The sequence below is a fragment of the Lepidochelys kempii genome, chromosome 6 (genome assembly GCF_965140285.1).
Source record: "Lepidochelys kempii isolate rLepKem1 chromosome 6, rLepKem1.hap1, whole genome shotgun sequence".
Lineage (NCBI taxonomy): Eukaryota > Metazoa > Chordata > Testudines > Cheloniidae > Lepidochelys > Lepidochelys kempii.
In genome coordinates this window covers 39,941,424-39,964,300 of record NC_136385.1, presented here as the reverse complement: position 1 = coordinate 39,964,300, position 22,877 = coordinate 39,941,424, and the positions used below count along the sequence as shown (strand labels likewise).

General features: G+C 40.8%; 1 protein-coding gene across 4 annotated transcripts in view; it reads left to right on the top strand.

The window, feature by feature from the left end:
* SYT9 (synaptotagmin 9) overlaps window positions 1–15,648 on the top strand; it is a 109,532-nt gene extending 93,884 nt beyond the window's left edge. Inside the window, exons 4-7 of one of the 4 annotated variants that reach the window (XM_073347692.1) lie at window positions 6,394–6,514; window positions 7,844–8,015; window positions 8,789–8,918; window positions 14,965–15,648. In XM_073347692.1, coding sequence (XP_073203793.1) covers window positions 6,394–6,514; window positions 7,844–8,015; window positions 8,789–8,918; window positions 14,965–15,039 — 498 coding nt within the window. In that variant the 3' untranslated portion in view covers window positions 15,040–15,648. Of the gene's footprint in view, window positions 1–6,393; window positions 6,515–7,843; window positions 8,016–8,788; window positions 8,919–9,463 lie in introns of those variants that run through there. The other 3 variants (XM_073347693.2, XM_073347691.2, XM_073347694.1) reach the window with 3 other exon arrangements.
* Window positions 15,649–22,877: the final 7,229 nt, after the last annotated feature.

Genomic DNA, 22,877 nt, shown 5'->3' with positions numbered 1-22,877 from the left:
TTATTAATCTCTCCTCATATGGCAACCATTCCATGCCCCATCATTTTTGTTGCCCTTTTCTGAAGCTTTTCCAATTCCAATACAGGAACTCCTCACTTAATGTTAAAGTCACTCATGCGACTTTATGCGAAACAATGTTAAGCAAATCCAATTTCCCTATAAGAATTAATGTAAATGGCGGGGGGGGGAGGGGTTAGGTTCCAAGGAAATTTTTTTTGCCAGTTAATAGTGTACACAGCAATGAATGATTGTAAAGCTTGGTTGAGATGGTGGAGTAAGAGGGTGTGTGCATGAGTGAGACAGAAAGAGAGAGATGTGCATTGCCCCTTTAAATATGCTGACATCACTTCAAGTATGTTGCCCTTTTAAGCAGATCAGCCAGTTCAGACAGGAAGCAACAGCTTCCTGCAAGCTCCCTACCCCCGACCCCGCCGTTCTGTCCCTGAGCCCTGTGACTGTCCCCTCCTCCACTTTGTGGAGAGGGGGTATGAAGCGGGGGGGGGGGGGTAGGAACAGGGGAACATCCTGACATCAGCATCCCGCTCCCCCAGCAAGCAGGAAACTCCCAGGAGCAGCTCCAAGGCAGAGGGCAGGGCAGGAGCAACACGGCAGTGAGGGAAGGGCCACCTGAACTACTGCTGGGCAGCTACCGAGCCACATACCTTACAGGGAATTTAGGGAAGCTGATAGGGGAAGGGGGGCTGCTGGTCCCCCCTGCTTCTAATCCCTAGGGCGGGGGGAGGGCTGCTCTTCCAGAGAACCCTGCAAGCAGTGGACAAAGCAGGCGGCTGCCAAATGACATAAGGGCGCATCGTGCATCTTTAAACAAGCACGTTCCCTAATTGATCAGCAACATAACAAGGAAACAACGTTAACCAGGACAACTTTAAGTGAGGAGTTCCTGTATATCTTTTTTGAGATGAGGCGACCACAGCTGCACGCAGTATTCAAGAGGTGGGCATACCATGGATTTACGTAGAGGCAACATGATATTTTCTGTCATCTTATCTTTCCCTTTCCTAATGATGCCCAACATTCTGTTTGCTTTTTTGACTGCTGCTGCACATGTTTTAAGAGAACTATCCACAAGGACTCTAAGATCTCCTTCTTGAGTGGTAACAGCCAATTTCGACCCCATCATTTTATACGGATAGTTGGGATTATGTTTTCCAATGTGCATTACTTTGCATTTATCAACATTGAATTTCATCTGCCATTTTGTTGCCCAGTCCCCCTGTTCTGAGAGATCCTTTTGTAGCTCTTCACAGTCTGCCTGGGACTTAATTATCTTGAGCAATTTCGTATCATCTGCAAATTTTGCCACCTCACTGTTTACCCCTTTTTCCAGATCATTTATTAATATATTGAATAGAACTGGGCCCAGTACAGACCCCTTGGGGACACCACTATTTACCTCTCTCCATTCTGAACACTGACCAGTTATTCCTACCCTTTGTTTCCTATCTTTTAACCAGTTACCAATCCATGAGAAGACCTTCCCGCTTATCCCAGGACTGCTTACTTTACTTAAGAGTCTTTGGTGAGGGAGCCGTCAAAGGCTTTCTGAAAAGCTAAGTACACTATATCCACTGGATCCTCCATGTCCACATGCTTGTTAACCCCCTCAAAGAATTTTAGTAGATTGGTGAGGCATGATTTCTCTTTACAAAAACTATGTTGACTGTTTCCCAACAAATTATGTTCATCTCTGTGTCTGACAATTTTGTTCTTTACTATAGTTTCTATCAGCTCGCTTGGTACTAAAGTCAGGCCTGTAATTGCTGGGATCAGCTCTGGAGCCCTTTTTTAAAACTTGGCATCACAATAACTATCCTCCAGTCATTTGGTACAGAAGCTGATTTAAATGATAGGTTACAGATTACAGTTAGTAGTTCTGCAATTTCTCATTTGAGTTCCTTCAGAACTCTTGGGTGAATACCATCTGGTCCTGGTGACTTATTACTGTTTAGTTTATCAATTTGTTCCAAAACCTCCTCTAATGACACCTCAATCTGGGGCAGTTCCTCAGATTTGTCACCTAAAAAGAATGGCTCAGGTTTGGGAATCTCTTTCACATCCTCAGCCATGAAGATCGATGCAAAGAATTTATTTAGTTTCTCCGCAATGGTGTTATCGTCCTTGAGTGCTCCTTTAGCATCTTGATTGTCCAGTGGCCCCACTGGTTGTTTAGCAGGTTTCCTGCTTCTGGTGTACTTAAAAAAAAAAATCCTATTACTTTTTGACTCTTTGGCTAGCTGTTCTTCAAATTCTTTTTTGGCCTTCCTAATTATATTTAATTTGCCAGAGTTTATGCTCCTTTCTATTTTCCTCACTAGGATTTAACTTCCACTTTTTAAAAGATGACTTTCTGTCTCTCACTGCTTCTTTTACTTTGTTGTTTAGCCATGGTGGTACATTTTTGGTTCTCTTACTATGTTTTTTAATTTGGGGTATACATTTAAGCTCAGCTTCTATTCTGGTGTCTTTAAAAAGTTTCCATCCAGCTGGCAGGGATTTCGCTTTTGGCACTGTACCTTTTAATTTCTGTTTAACTAACCTCCTCATTTTTGTGTAGTCCCCCTTTCTGAAATTAAATGCTATAGTGTTGGACCACTGTGGTGTTTTCCCCGCCACAGGGATGTTAAATTTAATTATTTTATAGTCACTATTACCAAGCAGTCCAGCTATCGTCACCTCTTGGACCACATCCTGTGCTCCACTTAGGACTAAATCAAGAATTGCCTCTCCTGTTGCAGGTTACAGGACTAGCTGCTCCAAGAAGCGGTTATTTAAGGTGTCAAGAAACTTTATCTCTGCATCCCATTCTGGGGTGACATGTTCCCATTCAATATGGGGGTAGTTGAAATCCTCCATTATTATTGAGTTTTTTATTTTAATAGCCTCTCTAATCTACCTGAGCATTTCACAGTCACGATCACCATCCTGGTTAGGTGGTCAGTAATATATCCCTGCTGCTATAGTCTTATTATTAGAGCATAGAATTACTATCCATAGAGATTCTATGGTACAATTTGGTTCATTTAAGATTTTTACTTCATTTGATTCTATGCTTTCTTTTGTGTATAGTGCCACTCCCCCACCAGCACGACTGGTTCTGTCCTTCTGATATATTTTGTACCCTGGTATTACTGTGACCCATTAATTATCCTCACTCCAACAAGTTTCTGTGATGCCTATTATATCAACATCCTCATTTAATATGAGGCACTCTAATTCACCCATCTTATTATTTAGACTTCTAGTATTGATGTATATAAGCCCTTGAAAAACTTGTCACTTTTTAGCTGTCTGCCATTACATGATGTAATTGAATGGGACTTTTTTTTTTCCTTTGACTGTTTCTCATCAGATCCTACCTGTATTTTACCATCTTCCACTCTCTCCTCCTTATTAGGACCCAGAGAATCTCCATTAATAGATCCTCCCCTAAGAGATGGTGCTGTCCAAACCACGTGCTCCTCTGCACCTGTTGGCTTTCCCCCCCAGCCCTTAGTTTAAAAACTGCTCTATGACCTTTTTAATTTGAAAGGTCAGCTATAACCAGTTAAAGGGCTAAGAAGCTAAGGGGGAAGACAGGGTCACAGCAAAAAGAAAAAAAAAAAAGAAAGGGACAGTATAAGTAGTGGATAGGACATTGGACTGGAATTCAGGAGACCTGAACTGCCACGTATAACCTTGGGCAGGTCCTTTCACATCTTGTTCCATTCCCATTCTTTGTCCTGTTTGTCAGTCAGGGATGGTCTCTTACCATATACCTACATACTGCCTTGCACAATGAGACCCTGATCTTGCTTGAAGCTTAGGTGTTACTGTAACAATTATATCACAATAAGGGGAAAAACAACGGGTTTGGAATATTACGAGACACTGAACCTGCACTACCTCAGCTGATTAAACACATACACTGTTAACAGAAAAAGGTATGTATAAATAGAAAGGTTTCACAGTAGCAGCCGTGTTAGTCTGTATCCACAAAAAGAAAAGAAGGACTTGTGGCATCTCAGAGACTAACAAATTTATTTGAGCATAAGCTTTCATGAGCTGTAGCTCACGAAAGCTTTTGCTCAAATAAATTTGTTAGTCTCTAAGGTGCCACAAGTCCTCCTTTTCTTTTTATAAATAGAAAAGTTTCCTTTGAAAATCCAAAAGGAAGAAGTGTGTAACCTATGAAGAGAAAGATCTCTAGGGCTGCTTAATTAGGAGACATTATTAACCAAAGAAAATCACCCCGCCAGATAGTCACAGTTATCTATCAAAAATATAAATAGAGTTTTCTTCATCCATAAACAAGGTTTCTCATCTGCTTACATTAATATCAAAACTGTAAAATGGACAAAAAGCATCTCCAGACTCACTCAAATTATTATTTAAGCTCAGTACCAATATGAACACAAGAACAAATGGATATAAACTGGCCACAAGGAAAATTAGACTAGAAATTGGACGAAGGTTTTTAACCATCAGAGGAGTGAAGTTTTGGAACAGCCTTCCAAGGGAAGCAGTGGGGGCAAAAGATCTATCTGGCTTTAAGATTAAACTCGATAAGTTTATGGAGGAGATGGTATGATGGAATAACATGGTTTTGGTAATTAAATATTAATGGTAAATAGGCCCAATGGCCTGTGATGGGCTATTAGATGGGGTGTGATCCGAGTTACCCAGGAAAGAATTTTTTGGCTGATGAATCTTGCCCATATGCTCAGGGTTTAGCTGATCGCCATATTTGGGGTCGGGAAGGAATTTTCCTCCAGGGCAGATTGGAAGAGGCCCTGGAGGTTTTTCGCCTTCCTCTGTAGCATGGGGCATGGGTCACTTGCTGGAGGATTCTCTGCTCCTTGAAGTCTTTAAACTACGATTTGAGGACTTCAATAGCACAGATATAGGTGTGAGGTTTTTTGTTTTTTTTTGTAGGAGTGGTGGGTGAAATTCTGTGGCCTGCGTTCTGCAGGAGGTCAGACTAGATGATCATAATGGTCCCTTCTGACCTAAATATCTATGTATCTATGTATCAAAAACTTGGTAGAATGGAAGTAATAAATAAAATGTTGAGTCCTTTCTGAAATACTTCATAGATACTGCTCCAGCTACAAAACAAATATTTATCTGCTGGTGTCAATAAATATTTATTAATTCATGCTCAACTGTATTTTTTTCAGAAAAACAGTGAGCATTTTCCCCACTCTGTCTTGTGGGAAAACTGCCTTAAATCCAAACTACTACAAAGAATTAAAAAGTAAATCCCTGCTTTTCTCCCAAAAATCTATTCCCCACCCCCCACAGATTACAAAATTCACCTATCACAACTCCAACATCTTATTATCACAAATAATGGTCATCTAAATTAATATGTTGTCAATTAATGAATGCCCCCCTCAACAACAACAACAACAAAAAAACAACTGCAGGAAAGAACTATCACTCAGCCATCTCTTCCCACTCCTTAAGGCAAAAGCTGAGTAAACAGATGTGCCTTACAACTTGCTCTAATGCATCATCCCTACTGGACGGCTTCTAATGCTGGCAGATTCGTCCAAAGTGGATGAAGCTGGCAGATTCGTCTAAAGTGGCTAGATAAAAAAAAAATAAAAATCTACCAACATTTTTCCTTTGTGATCAGGTGAAAAAAATTGTGTTTGTTCCCTAATATCTACATCTGGGATCCGGTGGACTTCCTCCTCAGCTACCTTTCTGAACCCCGGATGGTACCCAGTGACTTGAAACAGAAAAGGGATGCAGTCACTGCACCAGCTAAGGAGGAGGGAGGGCTGCAGGGGGAGAGCTGCTCCTGCACACCAGGGAGAGAAAAGTTCTCATTCCGCTTTTGGCGGAAAGGGAGAGTTGCACTCCCTCCTGCTCCAGGTTACTTTACCCCTGATGGTGCTCCCTCCACCGACCTTCCCTACTGCAATGTTTGGCCTGACAAATCCTGGGCAGTTGTATGAAACCTCATCCTACCTTGTCAATTTGCGGTTTCTCCCATGAACCCCGTTATGGTAAATTCCCTGCAAATAGGGAGGCTGAGGCACAAAGAGCTCCAGAGACTTGTCTAGTCAGTAGTAGAACAAAGATCTCCAGGTACCTACCACTGTTCTTACTACTAGGACATGGCTCCTCTCTCACTACTGACTGCTACAAAATTGTAATGATGTTTACAGCTCATGGGACTCAGAACTCTGCCTACAAACTCAGCAGCTTGGGCAAACCTCTGCATACAGTGCATACTTTTCCTGCCACGTGCTCTGCAAGGGAGAATTAAGTTCTCTGGAATAACCAGCGCTCCTAAATACACATACTCTATCATTCGTTTCTAGGCACAGAGAGGGAGAGAGAGAGAGTTTTATTACTGTTTCACAAACTTGTTTTTTTTTACAGGACAATGTGGATCTTGGTGACTTGATGTTCTCACTCTGCTACCTTCCAACAGCTGGCAGATTAACTATTACCATAATAAAGGCTAGGAATTTAAAGGCAATGGACATAACAGGAGCATCAGGTAGGAATTTCTCTCATGCCCAACATTACAATTTCATCTTCTCCCCCTTGAATTAAAGAAATGGTACAGTGTGTCCAACTCTTCTGATATTTGGTGTTTTTTTAAAGCCCTGGTTTCTGCAGTTATTTGATTATAGGAGATTCTTTCATTAAAAAATAATTTTAGCCATCCTAAATTTTAGGATTTTAGCTAGTTGCAAAGAAAAGCTTAAAAAAATGTGAACTCTAAAGGCTCAAAAACTACACGGCAAATTAAAAGAACCCAAAGTTTATCATCGTAAAGACCTCAAGAATTTTGGGGGCCTGGCTTTTGAATACTTGGAGGTGGCCATCCTATGATGGTAACCACAGAATTTAATTTTGCACTGCCTGCTATTTGTTGGGGTATATGTTGGGTACAATACAAACCAACACCGACAATGGAGAGGCTCAACAGCCATTAATGTGATACAAATGATGCTTGGGCCAAGATTATGAAGCTCACTGGTCCATTGTAGCAACCATTTTCAGGGTTGGTATTGAAAACAAAATGAAACCCGTTTGGGATTTTGCTACAAAGGGGTCAGAGATGCCATGTTTCAATCCACTGGCAAAGGGGCGGGGTGGTGGTGGTAATAGTACTGTCAGAAAGGAGCAACAATGAAACAGGTGCCCCACGTAGGACAGTCTTCTACTACACCCACAGCTTTAACCGTACTTCTAAAGAGAACGGTAACTGTACACCACTCAAACTATTATACTTCTAAAGTGTTAACATAACTAGTTCCATATCAGCAAACACTAGCGCTGACCCCATTATCTGATTGTGTCCGGGTTCTACTTGTGCTATAGCTGTAATCAGTTACAAAGACTATCAGGGCTGGCCTTACCATGAGGCGAACTGAGGCAGTCACCTCAGGTGCCAGACTGCCGGGGGGGGGGGGCACCACAAAAACCCAGAGTTTCAAAGTTTTGGCCCAAGCAAGGGAGCATGGGAGGTGTCATTTGAGCTCCTCGCCTCGGGTACCAAAATGTTGTGGGCCGGCCCTGCAGACTGTTACTAACATGGGAATCCATATTGTGTCTTAATGGAAATTTTTACATTCTTTGAGAAGACACAATACAAAAACCCAGCTTCCTAAATGAACATCTAATGGTTCATTACAGTCATTCAACCAGGAAGACCTTTTAACTGCCAGCGCGTGTCATTATTGAAGGAGCTCAGATTCTAATGTAGGTAACGGTGAATAAATTATGTATATAGATATAGGCATAAATTAAGCTTACTCCATTTGCTTTCCATCTGTGTCTATTTTTAAATCAACAAAATTGCTTATCATGATTCACCCAGATCCCTACGTGAAGGTTTCTTTAATGTGCGAAGGACGGCGGCTAAAGAAAAGGAAAACATCCACCAAGAGGAATACCCTCAATCCCGTTTACAATGAAGCCATAGTCTTCGATGTCCCTCCGGAAAACATTGACCAAATTAACTTGTCAATAGCAGTTATGGATTATGACCGGTGAGATACCTGTAGCTGCTACTGAATACAAATCTACTATGCAAGATTTTATGAGGCAAGAGATTGTAAAAAGCTGGCACAAGTTGTCATAAAATGTTTTGTGGTGCAGGTCTCAGCAGCAGGCTACAATTCTCTGTACCATCACACAGCATTTACTTCTTAGTTTTTGAGATACAGAATTGCATCCAGAACTTTGTATGCCTAATTTGCATACATATTTACTCAAATTGTAATGATTGCCTATCCCAATGAACAGTCTGCATTCTGAACGGCCATTTGTGCACCATCACATTAATTCCTCAGATTTCTTCTGAAAATGTGGCCCACTATATATTCTATTTGCAAATAATTGCTTTGGAAGAGATGTCCTGCTTGTTCAGATATTCCATTTCACATAGTAGTCTTTACATGTCAGATGCTTTGGGTGGGCTGGAGTCAGAACACGTATAATGTATAGTTATTTTTCTCTTTTGCAAATGTTAATGAATTTTTCTGTTGGTTAAAATTGGAGTGTAGACAAATAAAAGTCCAACTGTCAATTTACTCCGTAGAAAACCAACACACACGGTGTGAACTAATATGATAGAAAAGAGTAAACTATTAGTATATTATCTAGGTTAATGAAAAAGATAGGGATGAAACTCAAATCTGTGTTGTGTAGCTCATCAAGTTTTCCCAGCATCCTAGATCATTATTTGTCATAGAGAATTTAAATGGCATTTGTTCCCAAATGTAAAATTTTAAGAAAAAAATATTATGGCACATTTTCACAGTGTAGGTCACAATGAGGTCATTGGAGTGTGTCAAATAGGCAACGATGCAGAGAGCCTAGGCCGGGACCACTGGAATGAAATGCTTTCGTACCCTCGGAAACCGATTGCTCATTGGCATCCCCTTGCAGAGGTAAGATTTCCATTTCCTGAGTATTTACTTTAATTGTAAAAGCTCTTTAAATGAGAAACTAGAAGATGGATAAAATCTTTGAGAACAAAATAGCAGGATCCACATTTGTAGACTAAACCCAGAAAAGACTAAACTGAAACTCCAGTTTTTAAAGTGAGCCTGACATAGCAGCTCCTCTCAGTTTTAGTGGGATGTAAACTACTTCAAACTTTAAAATATATATATATAAACTTAAAACTCAGGCATTATATATAGGGTGATTTTTATAACATAAAATGTTGAGTTCACTGTATATTGGCTAAACCGTATCCATCTGTCTAGAGCTGTTAAGGAATAATTAACTAAATAGGCTGTTTTACATTTATATATCAGATAAAAATATGACTCTATTTCCATTCCACTGGCATGTCCAAAGGGATGTCTAATTGCACCAAAAATAATAAAATGTCCTTGGATATTAGCAAATGTAAAAATAAGGAACGGCACAATCGAAAAAGCTCTTCAAGTTACGACTGGCTTCCTATGTTTCTTTTGTCTTCATTTAGGGCCCTATTCAGCAGAAATGTTATGCAGGCCTTCTGCACATGGATGGCTGCCGAAGAGGCTTCCTCACCCTTTTAACCTATTCAGCAGAAATTTGGCATTCCTGTTGATCTCTTTCTTAGCCATTTCCTCAGGGGCCATTCCGCAGAGAGTCCAGAGGGTAGAGACATCCTTCTAACCCCTCCCCCTCACTCCCTTCCCTCCCCAGGGAATACTAATCCTGATTCAGGAGACAAAAAAAAAAAAATCATAGACACAGCTATATCTTGATTTCTGAAAGTTACCACCATTTAGCTCTAATCTAGGCAAAGGTACTGTTATCCACATACAACAATAATAGTGGTCTCTGCTGTAACCTAGGAATTACTTTTATTGTTACATGTATTGTTTAAATTCAGATGGCAATGCATGTTCACACCCATTTCCAGAGGCTTATGGATAGAAATATGGTAGCCTGTTTAACAACTAGCATGCTAACCCTCAGCGCAGAAGGATGGGAAGGCCTGCCATATTGATATTTCTAGCCAGCAGCCACAATGCCCATTAGTTATCCAAAGATATGATTAGTGGGCAGCCTCTCTATGTGTGTCGTATTGATTAGAATGTAATTGGGGATGCTTACAGTGATATGGCAGTTTTGCTAAGTTATAGGTATCAACCATAGATGGCTTCAGTAGACAGTTGGCAAGTACCAGGAAGCCCTTGTACAATGATAGCAGTATCCTACTGGGACTGCATCTCCATGACTGATCATGTTTAGTAATGGGTCCCACTGCAGTTCAGTCCGCATGTCTGGGACCTCTGAGTGCCCACAAACTGCTTGAATGAATGGAGTGGAAGACTGCACCTGGAAATAGTCCAAACAAGGTGGTGAAGTTCAGCACACAAAGCTCTGGGCTCACTGAGAAGCTGAAGACATGACCAGGGGCACTTTATCCTTTTCATGACAATGCAAGAGCCAAAATTGTGCTTTGCTCTGATTGAGCTGGGCTTGGAAAACAGAGCACCTTGCTCTTAACTGTAGTCAAACAATGACACGAGTGGCTTGACAGAACACTCATGGAGCATTATAAACCAGCATGACAATGTCTGTTAGCAGAGGTTATGCACGCCCTTACATCAAACCTGTGTTTCCTTTTTTGAGGGCAATGAGCTGCAGAAGTCTTGTTCATAGAAAAGAGAGGGCTGTCAGAATCTAATTGACATCACTATTCTCTCAGCACATGCTCAGTTGAGTCCTTCAGCGGTCATTAATGTGAGTCACTTTACATCTACCTGAGCTACAAAGAAGCATATGTCTGTAATTCCCAAGAATCAAGTGAGGGAGGGTGCCCAAAGCATCCAAGTTGTGCAGAGAAATATTTATACAAACAACGTATAATTTTGGGTCCTGAATCAGGATTAGGCTCAGTGATAGCTGAGCTTTGGAAGCTTCTAGAGCCTCTGTGGCCAGAGCCATAAGACTCTATTTGCTGAATAGGACCCTCAGTTTTCAAACAAATGTTTCAACTATGTGAAGAGTGGTTTGTTTAGATAGTCTAACGGTATCCACGAGTAACAGTAACAGCCAGAAGTTTCGGTGGTACCTACAAATTACTGGTACAGCCACTACTATTGCCCAAATTCAGATGGCAAGCCAAATTCATGCCCATTTCCAGAGATTCATGGAACTGTTTGGTTTTAACAGCAAGCCTGATAGCAACGGAAATCTGCAAGCAGTGTGATTTGCAGCTGGGTGCAGCAACTAGTTTGATTAATATATTCAATATTTTTCAAACAAACGAAAAAAAGAGTGCTCTTCTGGATATTCTTGCAAATACATTTCTTCAAGATTGATTGTCATTATACCTTTATCTTGTGGTCATGCCTTGAGGTCCCAGTAAGGATTGGTGTCCCCCCCTCACTCTGTACAAAAACCCAGGTTAACATGGTTCCTGCCCCAAAGACCTTACACTTTAAGAAATTAAAAAAGGAGCTACTGTCTGTAGGGCAAGAATGAGACAGGTACGGCAACCTTAGTGACACGATGTTCCCTCAGCAAGAAGGAGAATAAGTAGGTTTGTGTTTGTATTTTATGTAGCCTGTAAATCCTCATTGCTCTTTGCAGATCAGTTTTCAACAGCTGCCTCAGTTATATAGGTAACATTGCATAAGACAGATTTGTTCACCTCTGTAAAAAATAGGTGCAGGGCAGAGGTGGCTCTGCCCCATAACACCCTCACAGTTGTCATTTTAAATTAATTGACGAATGGTTAATGCATAGGAGCTTTCTCTATAATTTATACAGGAAATAACTGGAGTACCTTAGATGCCACTGTGTGGTAACTGCTGACAAATGTTGAAAGGTGATCACTGTACTGGGCAGTACCACACTAAGAAATCCACATCCAGGAACAAGAGCCACTGGGATAAAAAGCTACTTTCACTATTTCTTCAATTGTGCATGTAATTAACTGTCTAAAGCCTTTCCAGCATAGTTTAATTTCAAGGATTTAGTAAAAGCCCTAATGTTAAAACATACACATGCAAACTTGTATACATTTGTCAAAGCAAAATACCTGATGCATAGTCAGACTTTCCTTTGTGTCCACATACCATCTTGCATGTTCATTAGGCATTTTGGATTTACAATTGAGCACATGCAAATACAAGTAGGTAGTCTTGAGCACATGCTTACAAGGCTGGCCCAAAATTTGCAAAAAGTGTCAGTCTGTTTCTGTCTTGTTACTTTCAACAAAAGCTGTCTGAGCAGCTCCTTGGTATCAGCAAGACTGTGGCACAGTGACAGTATTCTAGTCTCTCATGCATGAGCCTCATTTCAGGCATCTCCTCTTTATTCAAACAAAAAACTCCCATGGGGGTCAATGAATTTGGTCCTGTAACAAAAACATTTTGATTCCCTGGACAAGTCAGTGCCGGCATCCCTGCTTGGAATGCAAAGCAGACAGGTGTGTACTTACCCACTGCAACTACTATCCCCAGTGTAGTGCCAGGATTGGTAGCTGCAGTGGAAAGGGAAACACCTGTACTGCAGAGAGAGAGAGAGAGAGAGAGAGAGAGAGATTGACTTTCAGGGTAGATATGGAAGTTCTCACACAGCTTCTGCATCTCCAGCATGTTAAAGGGGCACCTTTAGAGACATAAAAGTTATATAGTCAGTATTGCCTGCTCTCATTATTTTATCGCCATTTTCACACTATTTGGTGTTTCACTTACAGCCCCAGCTGCTGGGATCTAGAAAGCTGAGATTCGCATGCAGTCTCATTTGGGGGGGGGAGGTGTTTCTAGCTGGCTCAGTTATGGAGAAAGTGCTTGGAAACTTGACCTGAGTGCACCCTAAAAGGTTCAGAAACCAGAAGGCAAAGAAAAAGAAACCAACATTTATTTATTTTAACTCTCATGATTTTTTGGTGCCCAACTCAGGATGCCTGAACAGTTGGGGGTGGCAGTACTATATAAAAGATGCTCACAGTAGGTTAGCACCATACTGTGAATATTAACATTATTTCTTTTTCATAACTGGTGTGACACCATTTATAATTTCTGTTTACCTCTTGGACCCCCTTGGACAACGAAATCCACTAGATCAGTCAATTTCATGTTCTGGTTCTCCCATTAGCACAATACTATTTTGTTTGGGGTTCCAACTCTGCAGGGCAGCATTATACTGGGTGGAGTACTCCAAAGATCCTGTTTAAATTCTGCCACTGAACTAACAGGAGAGTTGGGGTGACTACCCATGAACCTGACAGTCAACCTCTTTTTGAAACACTGCTCCCAGAGGTAACTTGTCACTAGGGCCCTCTTTTTAAAATTTTGTATATTTACCTTGGAATGGAACAAATTGCTTCAAATGGAAGGTACAGTAATTTCCAAAATACTTCCTCAAGAGAGAAAACTCCCTCCCCAAACACCTTACTGCCACTTCAGATTACACTGTACATTTGTGCAATGCTACTTTATACAGTCAGCATAGTTTTCAGGAACACTTCCATAACATAAATTTGATCACCAAGAGATTATGGGTGCAATCCTGGTCCCACTGAAGTCCATGGGAGTTTTGCACCTATTGCCTCACTTCCTTGGTAGAAGAGAGCATTTTTGTTTAAAGAGGAAATTAAAAGAATAAATATTTCAATCCTTCCAAGACACTCATGTTGTTGCGGACTAGAAGGGAATTTTTGTGGAAGTTCCATGTTAATAAATTGACACAACATCGCTGCTGCACATGAATTTTAAAATTAAAAAAAAAAAAACACCCTCTCTTTTCACTAACTTATAAAGCAAAAAAACCTCTCTGTTATATAGTTTTATAAACTTTTTCCCCTCTTTTCCTAAACAAACCGTAAATGTGGGTCTAAAGTACCTGGCAGTGAATGAGTGCATATAGAACTCCACTGCTGGGGCAGCAGTTGCTTCCAGAGCAGAAATCCAGCATGTGGCTGAGGAGACACACGTGTCTCAAGATGATGGTACCAGTGCATGTGCATTTCAGCATTCTTTCTAGCTGATCCATGGATCAGCTAAGAGCAGTAAACATGAAAAAGGTAATGACAGCCTGTTAGACAAGGGCCTGATCTAACTCCCACTGGAGAAAACAGAGACCCACTCGTTTCAGCAGAAGCTGGATCAATCTCAGAGAGGCATGAAAGGAGAGAGATCCAAAGAATTACAAGACGACTGAGTGGATGAGAGTCACTCCCCATTCAGGGGTGGGTATCACTGAAAAAGGATACATTTCCTTCAGGGGAATTTAGAAGGAGTTTTAAACCTAGGATTATATAGACCCATATTATCACACAAGATATAAACCAAGAGGTACAAGAGAGATATTTCACACCAACACCACTCAGCAGTTTTAAAACATAAGGGGGCCTATTTGCTATAAAAACAAAATTTCTGAAAATGCTCTTAAAAACTTAAAATATCAACTGATTTAAAAAACATAATCAGGATTTTTAATTTTTTGTTTGTTTGTTTGACCCAATTAGAAATACAGTGCAATTTAGTGTATTGTTAAAACATTGTGTGTTTCAACTGGGGGGGAGGGGGGACAGAAGAACTTAAACTAGGCTGAAACCAACAGAATTGTTCTCAATTAAATGTTCTTACCTTCTGTTTAGAACAATTCACTGTAAAATGACGACACCTTAGAATCAAACTATAAAATTACACCTTAGAATCAAATGGGGAAAAATGGCATTATTATAAGGAAAAAAAATGTAGAGTGAGCAATCCATGGTATAGTAGAATTTACTAGAAGCACTTGTGCAGGTGAAAAGGGAAGTAGAACAGGATATGTAACAGATGTTTAAAGCTCTCTCTTTCTGCTGTAATTAATGAAGGTCCTTGCTTGCATCATAATTCTGTTCTGAAGTGAAACTTTACAGCATGTCAACAAAGCTGTGTAAATGTGAGTAATACTGTGTGAATGGAACTGTGACAATTATGGACATTGCTGAATGTCTTCGAGAATTGCATTAAAAGGTGATTTCTAATACAGTGGGTTGGGCAAGGAACTACAGTTGGAAGCACTCCAGGGTCCTGCAATTCTCTGAAAGGACCACCATCTCCATGAAGGCATATGAAATTTATGCTCCAAATTGCAACGATGGACCACATACAGGAAGAATAACATCAGGAACACCCATCTCAGCTGCAAACTAAGCATTAACAGACCTGGCACAGAGAGGAAGAACACAAAAGGGACTGTAAGCATCTGGGATGTTTGTTTGTTTTGTCTGTTTCTTTTAGTTCTTTTTTTCCTTTGGCCAAACTCAGACATCCCTAAAACTGGAATGTTTTAGTCAGTTGCATGCTGGCCAGTCGTCATTTTTTTTTTTTTTAATACTCATCACAAAGGTATGTAAAGGGACATAGTTTTGATATACAGTAACTTTGATTTTACTACACATGAACATTGTATTCTACTTTACTATTTCTTGTTCAATGAGTAGTCCTGGTATGTCTATGTTTCATGTCTAATTTTGGAAAGTAGAGCCACATCTTTATCAGGGCTCATTCAGTTAGGTGGATCTTATCTTTGTTTAGTAGAGATAATGCATGATTCCTTTGCAGTAAGGGTATGAGGGATAAAGTAAATAAATTTAAAATTTCTTAATTTTATAAAAAGTTTATCATTCTTCTAAAACACAAGTAAAATGTACTTTGATTTATTTATATAGAGCTAGTCTATACAAATACTTTTGTTCTTAATAAGACATTGTGCAATTGTTATTTATTCCTATTTTGTATTTATATATTAAAGTTTAAGTGAATGTTTAAAGAACTCACGGGTAATATTTTAGAGATGTTTTAATTCAGTGTTTATCAACAGGAAGCAATGGAAAACCTCTCTAGTACAGTTCTGAACATTCATTTTTAAAACAAAATGGGCATGGAGCTCACCTTGTAGATGAAGTAAAATATCACACAAATAGGGTGTTCAAAGAGGAACATCAGATGGCTACAGAAAGCTTTCTGCAGAGTGAAGCATAATTTCCTCGCAAGTTAAGAGCCTCCTGACTTTGCTATATCCACCATATTTCAGATTTTCATGTAATTTTCAGAGTGGCAAAGTATGATTTTCTTCTTTAAATTAACCAGACCAGTATTCTTCCTGTCAGAGCTTGACAGGCAGCCCAGGGAAACTGGCAGCTGTGCTGAGGTAGAGAGTAGACACACATGGAAAAGTGTGTATAGAAATAAGAAACTGGCATGACTAAGTAAGTTATACCTAGCAGCATCGGCGACATGTAGAGAGGGGACATGCAAGGGCAAGTGCCCCTTCTCCCCCCAGAATTCTGCTTGGCCTGCCAGGGGAGGGGGGAAGAGGGGCTCTGTCCTTCTCACACTGCACCTGCCTCCGGCACATTCGGCCCCTGTCCCTGGCAGCCGGGCCCAGACGGGGAGTGGAAGGGGCAGGACCAGCTGCTTCTCATGTCGGCTGCTCTGGATTGCTGCTCTGTGTGGCACAGCAGCTGCCTGTGAGAGCCCAGCTGGGGAGGCGGCGGCAGCTTCTGCTCCCTGCCTGGGCCAAGGACAGGAGCCCAAAGAACCAGATGTTCCATTCCCCACAATGAGAGTTCTACACATGCATGACTGGCCCAGCGTTGAACCTGATTAAACAAGAATCCATCGGGCAAGCTCACCGTTAACTCATTTGGAAGATCTGTACCCACCCGCTTCCACTACATTAATGGACTAGTCCCCAGAACGTAAGTTCTGTGGATGTAGAAAAGCAATTTAAAAACAACTTTGTATAACACTGTTCTTTCAACTATTTGAAAGTCCCAGGAGTACAAGGAAAAATTTAGAGCAGAATTGTAGTTTTGAAGCGGATACTGTATTTAACCATAATCCAAAAAAGGACCAGGGCCCCATTGTGCGAGGGGCTATACAAGCACATACAAAGATACAATCTCTGCTCCAAATAGCTTACAATCTAAGGGGACAAGAGATATACAGTGGTGGTGGGAGAAAGATATAATTTAATAAATACAACAACATCTACACACACACACACACACTTTCTAATTCGGGAGGAAAAGCAACTGTGTAAGTGCCAGGTATCCCTATCTGCCTGTCAAGCCATTAGTAACTGGCTGATACAGACATCACAGCAGAGAGAGATATTTGAAGAAGAGCACTTACGGATCAGTTCAAGTCATAGGTCTCTTTAAATAATGTACTATAAATAGATGGCACTGAAATCTGATATCACATAAAAGGTTTTTGATGTTTACTATTTTAAAACTACTATCTTCTTTCAACAGATATTCCCACATTGTCCACAGTTTGAGCATTTGCATTCAGACTGCAGACTTGAAATAGACAAAGTACCTTATGTTTTGGGTGCCCAGAAGAATGTGTGACTATGACAGACTTTACTAGCCACTTGTTTGCCACTTTCAAGTGCTGATGACATACAGCACTAGTAATGAACTGAAACACCTTATTCCAAAGCAAATAAAACACTTAGCAGTAATATTAAATATCAACAGTCAAGAGATCTTACAGAGTTGATATTTAGTTAAGTGAAAATTTAGAGAGAACAAACACACCTTGGTCCAAACATTAAACTTCAGAAATGTATACGCTGGGGATGAATGTGGCTCTCTACATTTAGACAATGGAAAAGTAGATTCCTAGTATCAACACGCAAAGAGTTCCACAAAGAGCCACAAGTGATACGACTGGAGAGAAAACACAAGATGAAACTTATGAGTGACCTGAGCCAAAGGCCAGTAGGACAAAAAACAGGAACTCCAAAAGATAATTCGGGCCCTGTTTAAGAACATAAGAATGGACATACTGGGTCAGACCAATGGTCCATCTAGCTCAGTATCCTGTCTTCTGACAGTGCCCAATGCCAGATGCTGCAGAGGGAATGAACAGAACATGTAACCATCAAATGATCCATTCCCTGTTGCCCATTGCCAGCTTCTGGCAAACAGAGGCTAGGGACACCATCCCTGCCCATCCTGGCTAATAACCACTGATTAACTTATCTAGATCTTTTTTGAACCCTGTTATACTGAACAAGGTTGGCCTTCACAACATCCTCTGACAACGAGTTCCACAGGTTCACTATGCGTTGTGTGAAAAAATACTTCCTTTTGCTTGTTTTAAACCTGCTGCCTATTAATTTCATTTGGTGACCCCTAATTCTTGTATTATGAGGGAAGTAAATAACACTTCCTTACTTACTTTCCTATACCATTCATGATTGTTCTATTATATCCCCCCTTAGTCATCTCTTTTCCAAGCTGAAAAGTCTTTGTCTTATTAATCTCTCCTCATATGGAAGCTCTTCCATACCACTAATAATTTTTTTGCTCTTTTCTGAATGTTTTCCAATATATCTTTTTTGAGATGGGGTGACCTGATCGCAGTATTCAAGATGTGGGCATGCCATGGATTTACATAGAAAATATCATGTTGCCTCTATCTTCTTATCTATCCCTTTCCTAATGATTCCCAACATTGTTCGCTTTTTTGACTGCTGCTGCACATTGAGTGGATGTTTCCAGAGAACTATCCACAATGACTCCATGATCTCTCAGTGGTAACAGCTAATTTAGATCCCATCATTTTATATGTATAGTTGGGATTATGTTTTCCAATGTGCATTACTTTGCATTTATCAACACTGAATTTCATCTGCCATTTTGTTGCCCAGTTACCCAGTTTTCGGAATTGGCAAACACCTATAATTAATATGACATTTGATGAGCAACCAATACATTCTGAATAGGATTGAGGTGATATGATGGAATCACCTGCTGCCAGCAAGAATATAAACAGCTGAATTTTGTATTGTTTATAGCTTACATGGGATGGGCCAGGCAGACCCTTGGCTGCTCTAGAATATGGGGAATTTAAAAGGTAACTTAAAGCCACCTCCTCCCCGCCCTCCCATTCCTGTACTTGCTGCACCAGGGACTCATGTCTCCTGCTTCTTAATCCTGTACCTTACCCATAGGACTATATTCATGTATTTAGCAAATACATCTTGGAGGTTTCTTTGCAGGAGTTGGGCTGACTGGTCATTCAGAGTGGCAAAGTGGAGTCAGTGGCTATCATCCTATGAGGGGGCAGGAAAAAGCTTGCTTTTCCTCTTAGCAGGTGACGTGTGTGTTTGATCCCAATAACTTCACACACAATAAACCAAACACAGAGAAAGCATGATACATAGAAACCAAGCCACATTAGAAAGTGGTTAGCTGGCAGATGGTGAAGCTGAACAATACAGAATTAGGAGTGACTTATCTAAATGTACATTACATTTGTACATCACCTTTGGAAAGAAGACAGGAGTACTAGCTAGTCCCCACTACACAATTGTTACTTCCCCTCCCCTGAGCTCAAGGGAAGGGCTATACAAAAGTGCTGCTGTGAAGGCAGGAGAAGAATACCTGTGGGAAGGCAGGGCTCCAGACCCAGGTGCTGAGTGAACCCTAAACTGGAGAACCTTTTTATGTTTGTCTTTCCTTAAGGGAACCAGTTATGTGCTTCTGCTGTTCACACTGATTACTGCTGAGTCATTCCACCAATTTACATGCCTTTAATCTCAAAAGCACTTTAAAACCCTATTACACACACAAAAAGACTGCTGAGTCATCCCATTGACTTGCACACCTTTCATCTCACAGCACTTTAAAACGTATTACTCGCAATACAGCTACATTAAAGGAAGGTTAAGGTTGCAAAATCAAGCACTCAGAAGTTAGGAAATGCCAGAGTTAAGATCGCCCTTGCAACCTTGATTTGACCCCCTTGTGCACATGTATTATGCTGCAATCTTTAATTACACAAGCATATTTTGTTTTGTTTTTTCCACAGGACTTCTGCCTCATTCACTGCACGGGATGGATGCTGCTCACTGACCAGGCAGCAATCAAATATTTTATTTTATCCAATTGCTCAATGTTTGGCCCTATTTCTTATTTATTGCACACTATTCATTCCTCATGGGCTTTTATATGGTGCTCATAGTCTCTAAGTGTTTCATAAACATAAATTATTTTCACAACACCCTTGGGAGGTGACGCGATATTATTATCCCTATTTTATAGATGAGGTGCAGAGCAGCTAAGCTCAGAACTGTCCATTAATTTTGAGTGCTCAATCTGAGAAGCCTAGGGCCTGGTTTTTCAGAATACTTAGCATTTTATAGCACTCTGTTCATTCTATTCCACTTCATTTGCAACTGAGTTCTCAGCACTTTGGCAAATCAGACTCCAGGGTCTCAGACTGGGAACCACCTACTATCAAGAAAATTAAGTACATCCAATTAGTGACTACTTGTGAAAAGTTTAAGTGACCTTGCCGACCACCACACACTTTTGGCAGGGGCAGGAATAGAATCCAGTTCTCCAGGGCAGAATTCAACTGCCTAAACCATGAGACTTTCTCTTCCTGTAATTCCCTGTCTTATTCACTACAAACCTTCCAACTTCTACACCAAAGGAAGCAGGGGGTTTACAGACAGACTCCTTCACTGATTCACACAACCCTGGTTCATCCCCGGAACAAGATCCAACCTGTGCACTGAACGAGACAGAAGTCCTGTGGAAAAAACAGTATGTGATCATGTAAATTAAAGACCATAATCGCCAGACTTACCCAGCCAGTCCCAAGACCCTGTTGTAAATCTTTGGGAACAATCTTTTTAATTTGTTGCACAAGCTTCCACTCTTCATTGTCAAGGAAGATTTCACACTGGCCCTTCAGAACCCCCAAATTATTAACCCATTCCTGCAGTCTTTACTCAACCAATATTCTCATTAAAAACTTTCATGTAAGAAAGCCTACAAATGAAATCTGAACTTTTGGACCCAAAGGATTCAACACAAAACATTTTTTTACCCTGAAAAATTAAAGGTATTTTAAGGAAACCATGATAGACCTTCAGCTATAATGGCATGACTGGCACTATTCTAATGTCACATATCTGTGCATAATATTACATTACCTTACTTAATTGTTTTTAATTCTTTGCTATGAGCTCCAACAGTGTGTTTTTGTTTGTTTCTTACGCCAAGATAAGCACCACAGATGTGTTCATGCTTTGCCTAAAATTGCAGCTGGTTTGTAATTACAGTCTGAGACATAAATTATCAGAGCCTGTGGCCCCTGAAAAGATATAATTACTGAAAGGATTTTGTCTGTACATTTTGTCTGCACACTCAATCAATTAAATCATTACCATCTAATTCTGTTCCCAGGCTGTGGAATATTCTGAGAGTTGCTAATTCCTGAAGCTACTAAAAGCTTGTTTTCAGATGGTTTTTAAGTGAAAAATTACCAAGTTTATTGAATGAATTAAGGTAAGTGCATTTCTCCTATAGAAATTAGGGCTGAAGAGCCCTTTATCTCTTTCCTCTGTGAAATGGCAGCACAGTGTCATTGTCAGTTACCCAGCTTTTGCTAGATGAGTGAAGTGGAATTATGTTTACTTACCTCTTATGGGCTGTGAGGGGCAGATTAATTAGTTAGGGCTAAATTCTGCCCTCTGGCCAATACCCCATTAAGCAGACATTGCCCACAGCTCTCATGAATACCGCCAGACTGCAGAAACTCTACATGGTTCCTGCACTCCAGCACCAGAGGGAATTTTGGCTGCGGCTCCTGCATTCCACTTCTAAAGTTTTGGCCACTTTAGCTTTGTCTACACTAGTACTTTTGTTGGTCCGGGGTGTGAAAAAACTTCCATTAGGAAGAGGTCTCAGATATACGATGGAATTTCTGGTAAAAACAGAGCAAGGAGAAAGAAAACCATCCCAGATTAGCCAATAGCCCAGTGTTTAGGGCACTCACGTCGGATGTAGGCAATATTAGCTCAACTGCTTCCTTTGCCTGATTCAGAGCAGGGACTTGAACTTGAGAATACAAGTTTACATAGAAAAAAAAATGGTGAAAGGTTTCAGGTTCATTCTGATGCAGAACAAATAAATTCTGAAACGCCAATTTTTTTCACAAAACAGAATGGTTGGTTTTGGGCCAGCCCTACTCAGCACAGGAACCGGGGAGCTAGAGGGCTGAAGAAACATGGTAAGATAACTTTGCTGCACCTCCTGCTTTTGTGGGTCTGGCCCAGCCAGTGCCCCAGTGTACATCAGGGAAGCCTCAGAGATGCTCCCTACCTCTTGGTATGACTTGTACCCCTGTTACGTACCAACTCAGCAACTCCTTATGCCAAGGTTGTCCTGGGAGGGAAAGGAGGAGGAGTGGCTTCTGTAAAGTCCCTTTATGCTGCTGGATCAGCTTTAGGGCAATGGAGACTTGTGCCCTCTGTTTTGTGGGCAGAACGATTGTTCCAGGGTGCATGGAGGCACATGGTCTCTTCAATGCTGGGACCCCTTGGAGGCCTTACATGGCCTTTCTGCAGGCCTCAGCCCTCAGAAGTTCTGTGTGTGATTGTGGCAATATCCTTCTTACTGTTTTAAGTGTGCAGGTCGGAAACCAATCTTTTCCCTGACAGGAGCCCCTTAAAAATGCTTCACCATCTTCCTCTCAGCTGAGAAACTGTCACTCAGGGGAAAAGGTAAATAGAAAGGAAAACATGCCCCCTTGTTTTCCTTGAAAGGCATGTGCCTGCTTTGCATTGGTGAGGAGCTACCTTTGGCAATTTCTATTCTCACTCTTCCATAATCCTGACAAACATTTCCAACTATCAGTACATTTAATAATAAAATTCTGAAACAAAGATTATACATCATATACTTTAGCACTTTCAAATACTTTGTCTAGACTACTTTGGGGAGGGGAAGTTGTGCTGGTGTCCTCTATGTACATAAGAACGGCCAGACCAAAGGTCCATCTAGCCCAGTATCCTGTCTTCCGACAGTGGCCAATGCCAGGTGCCCCAGAGGGAATGAACAGAACAGGTAATCATCAAGTGATCCATCCCCT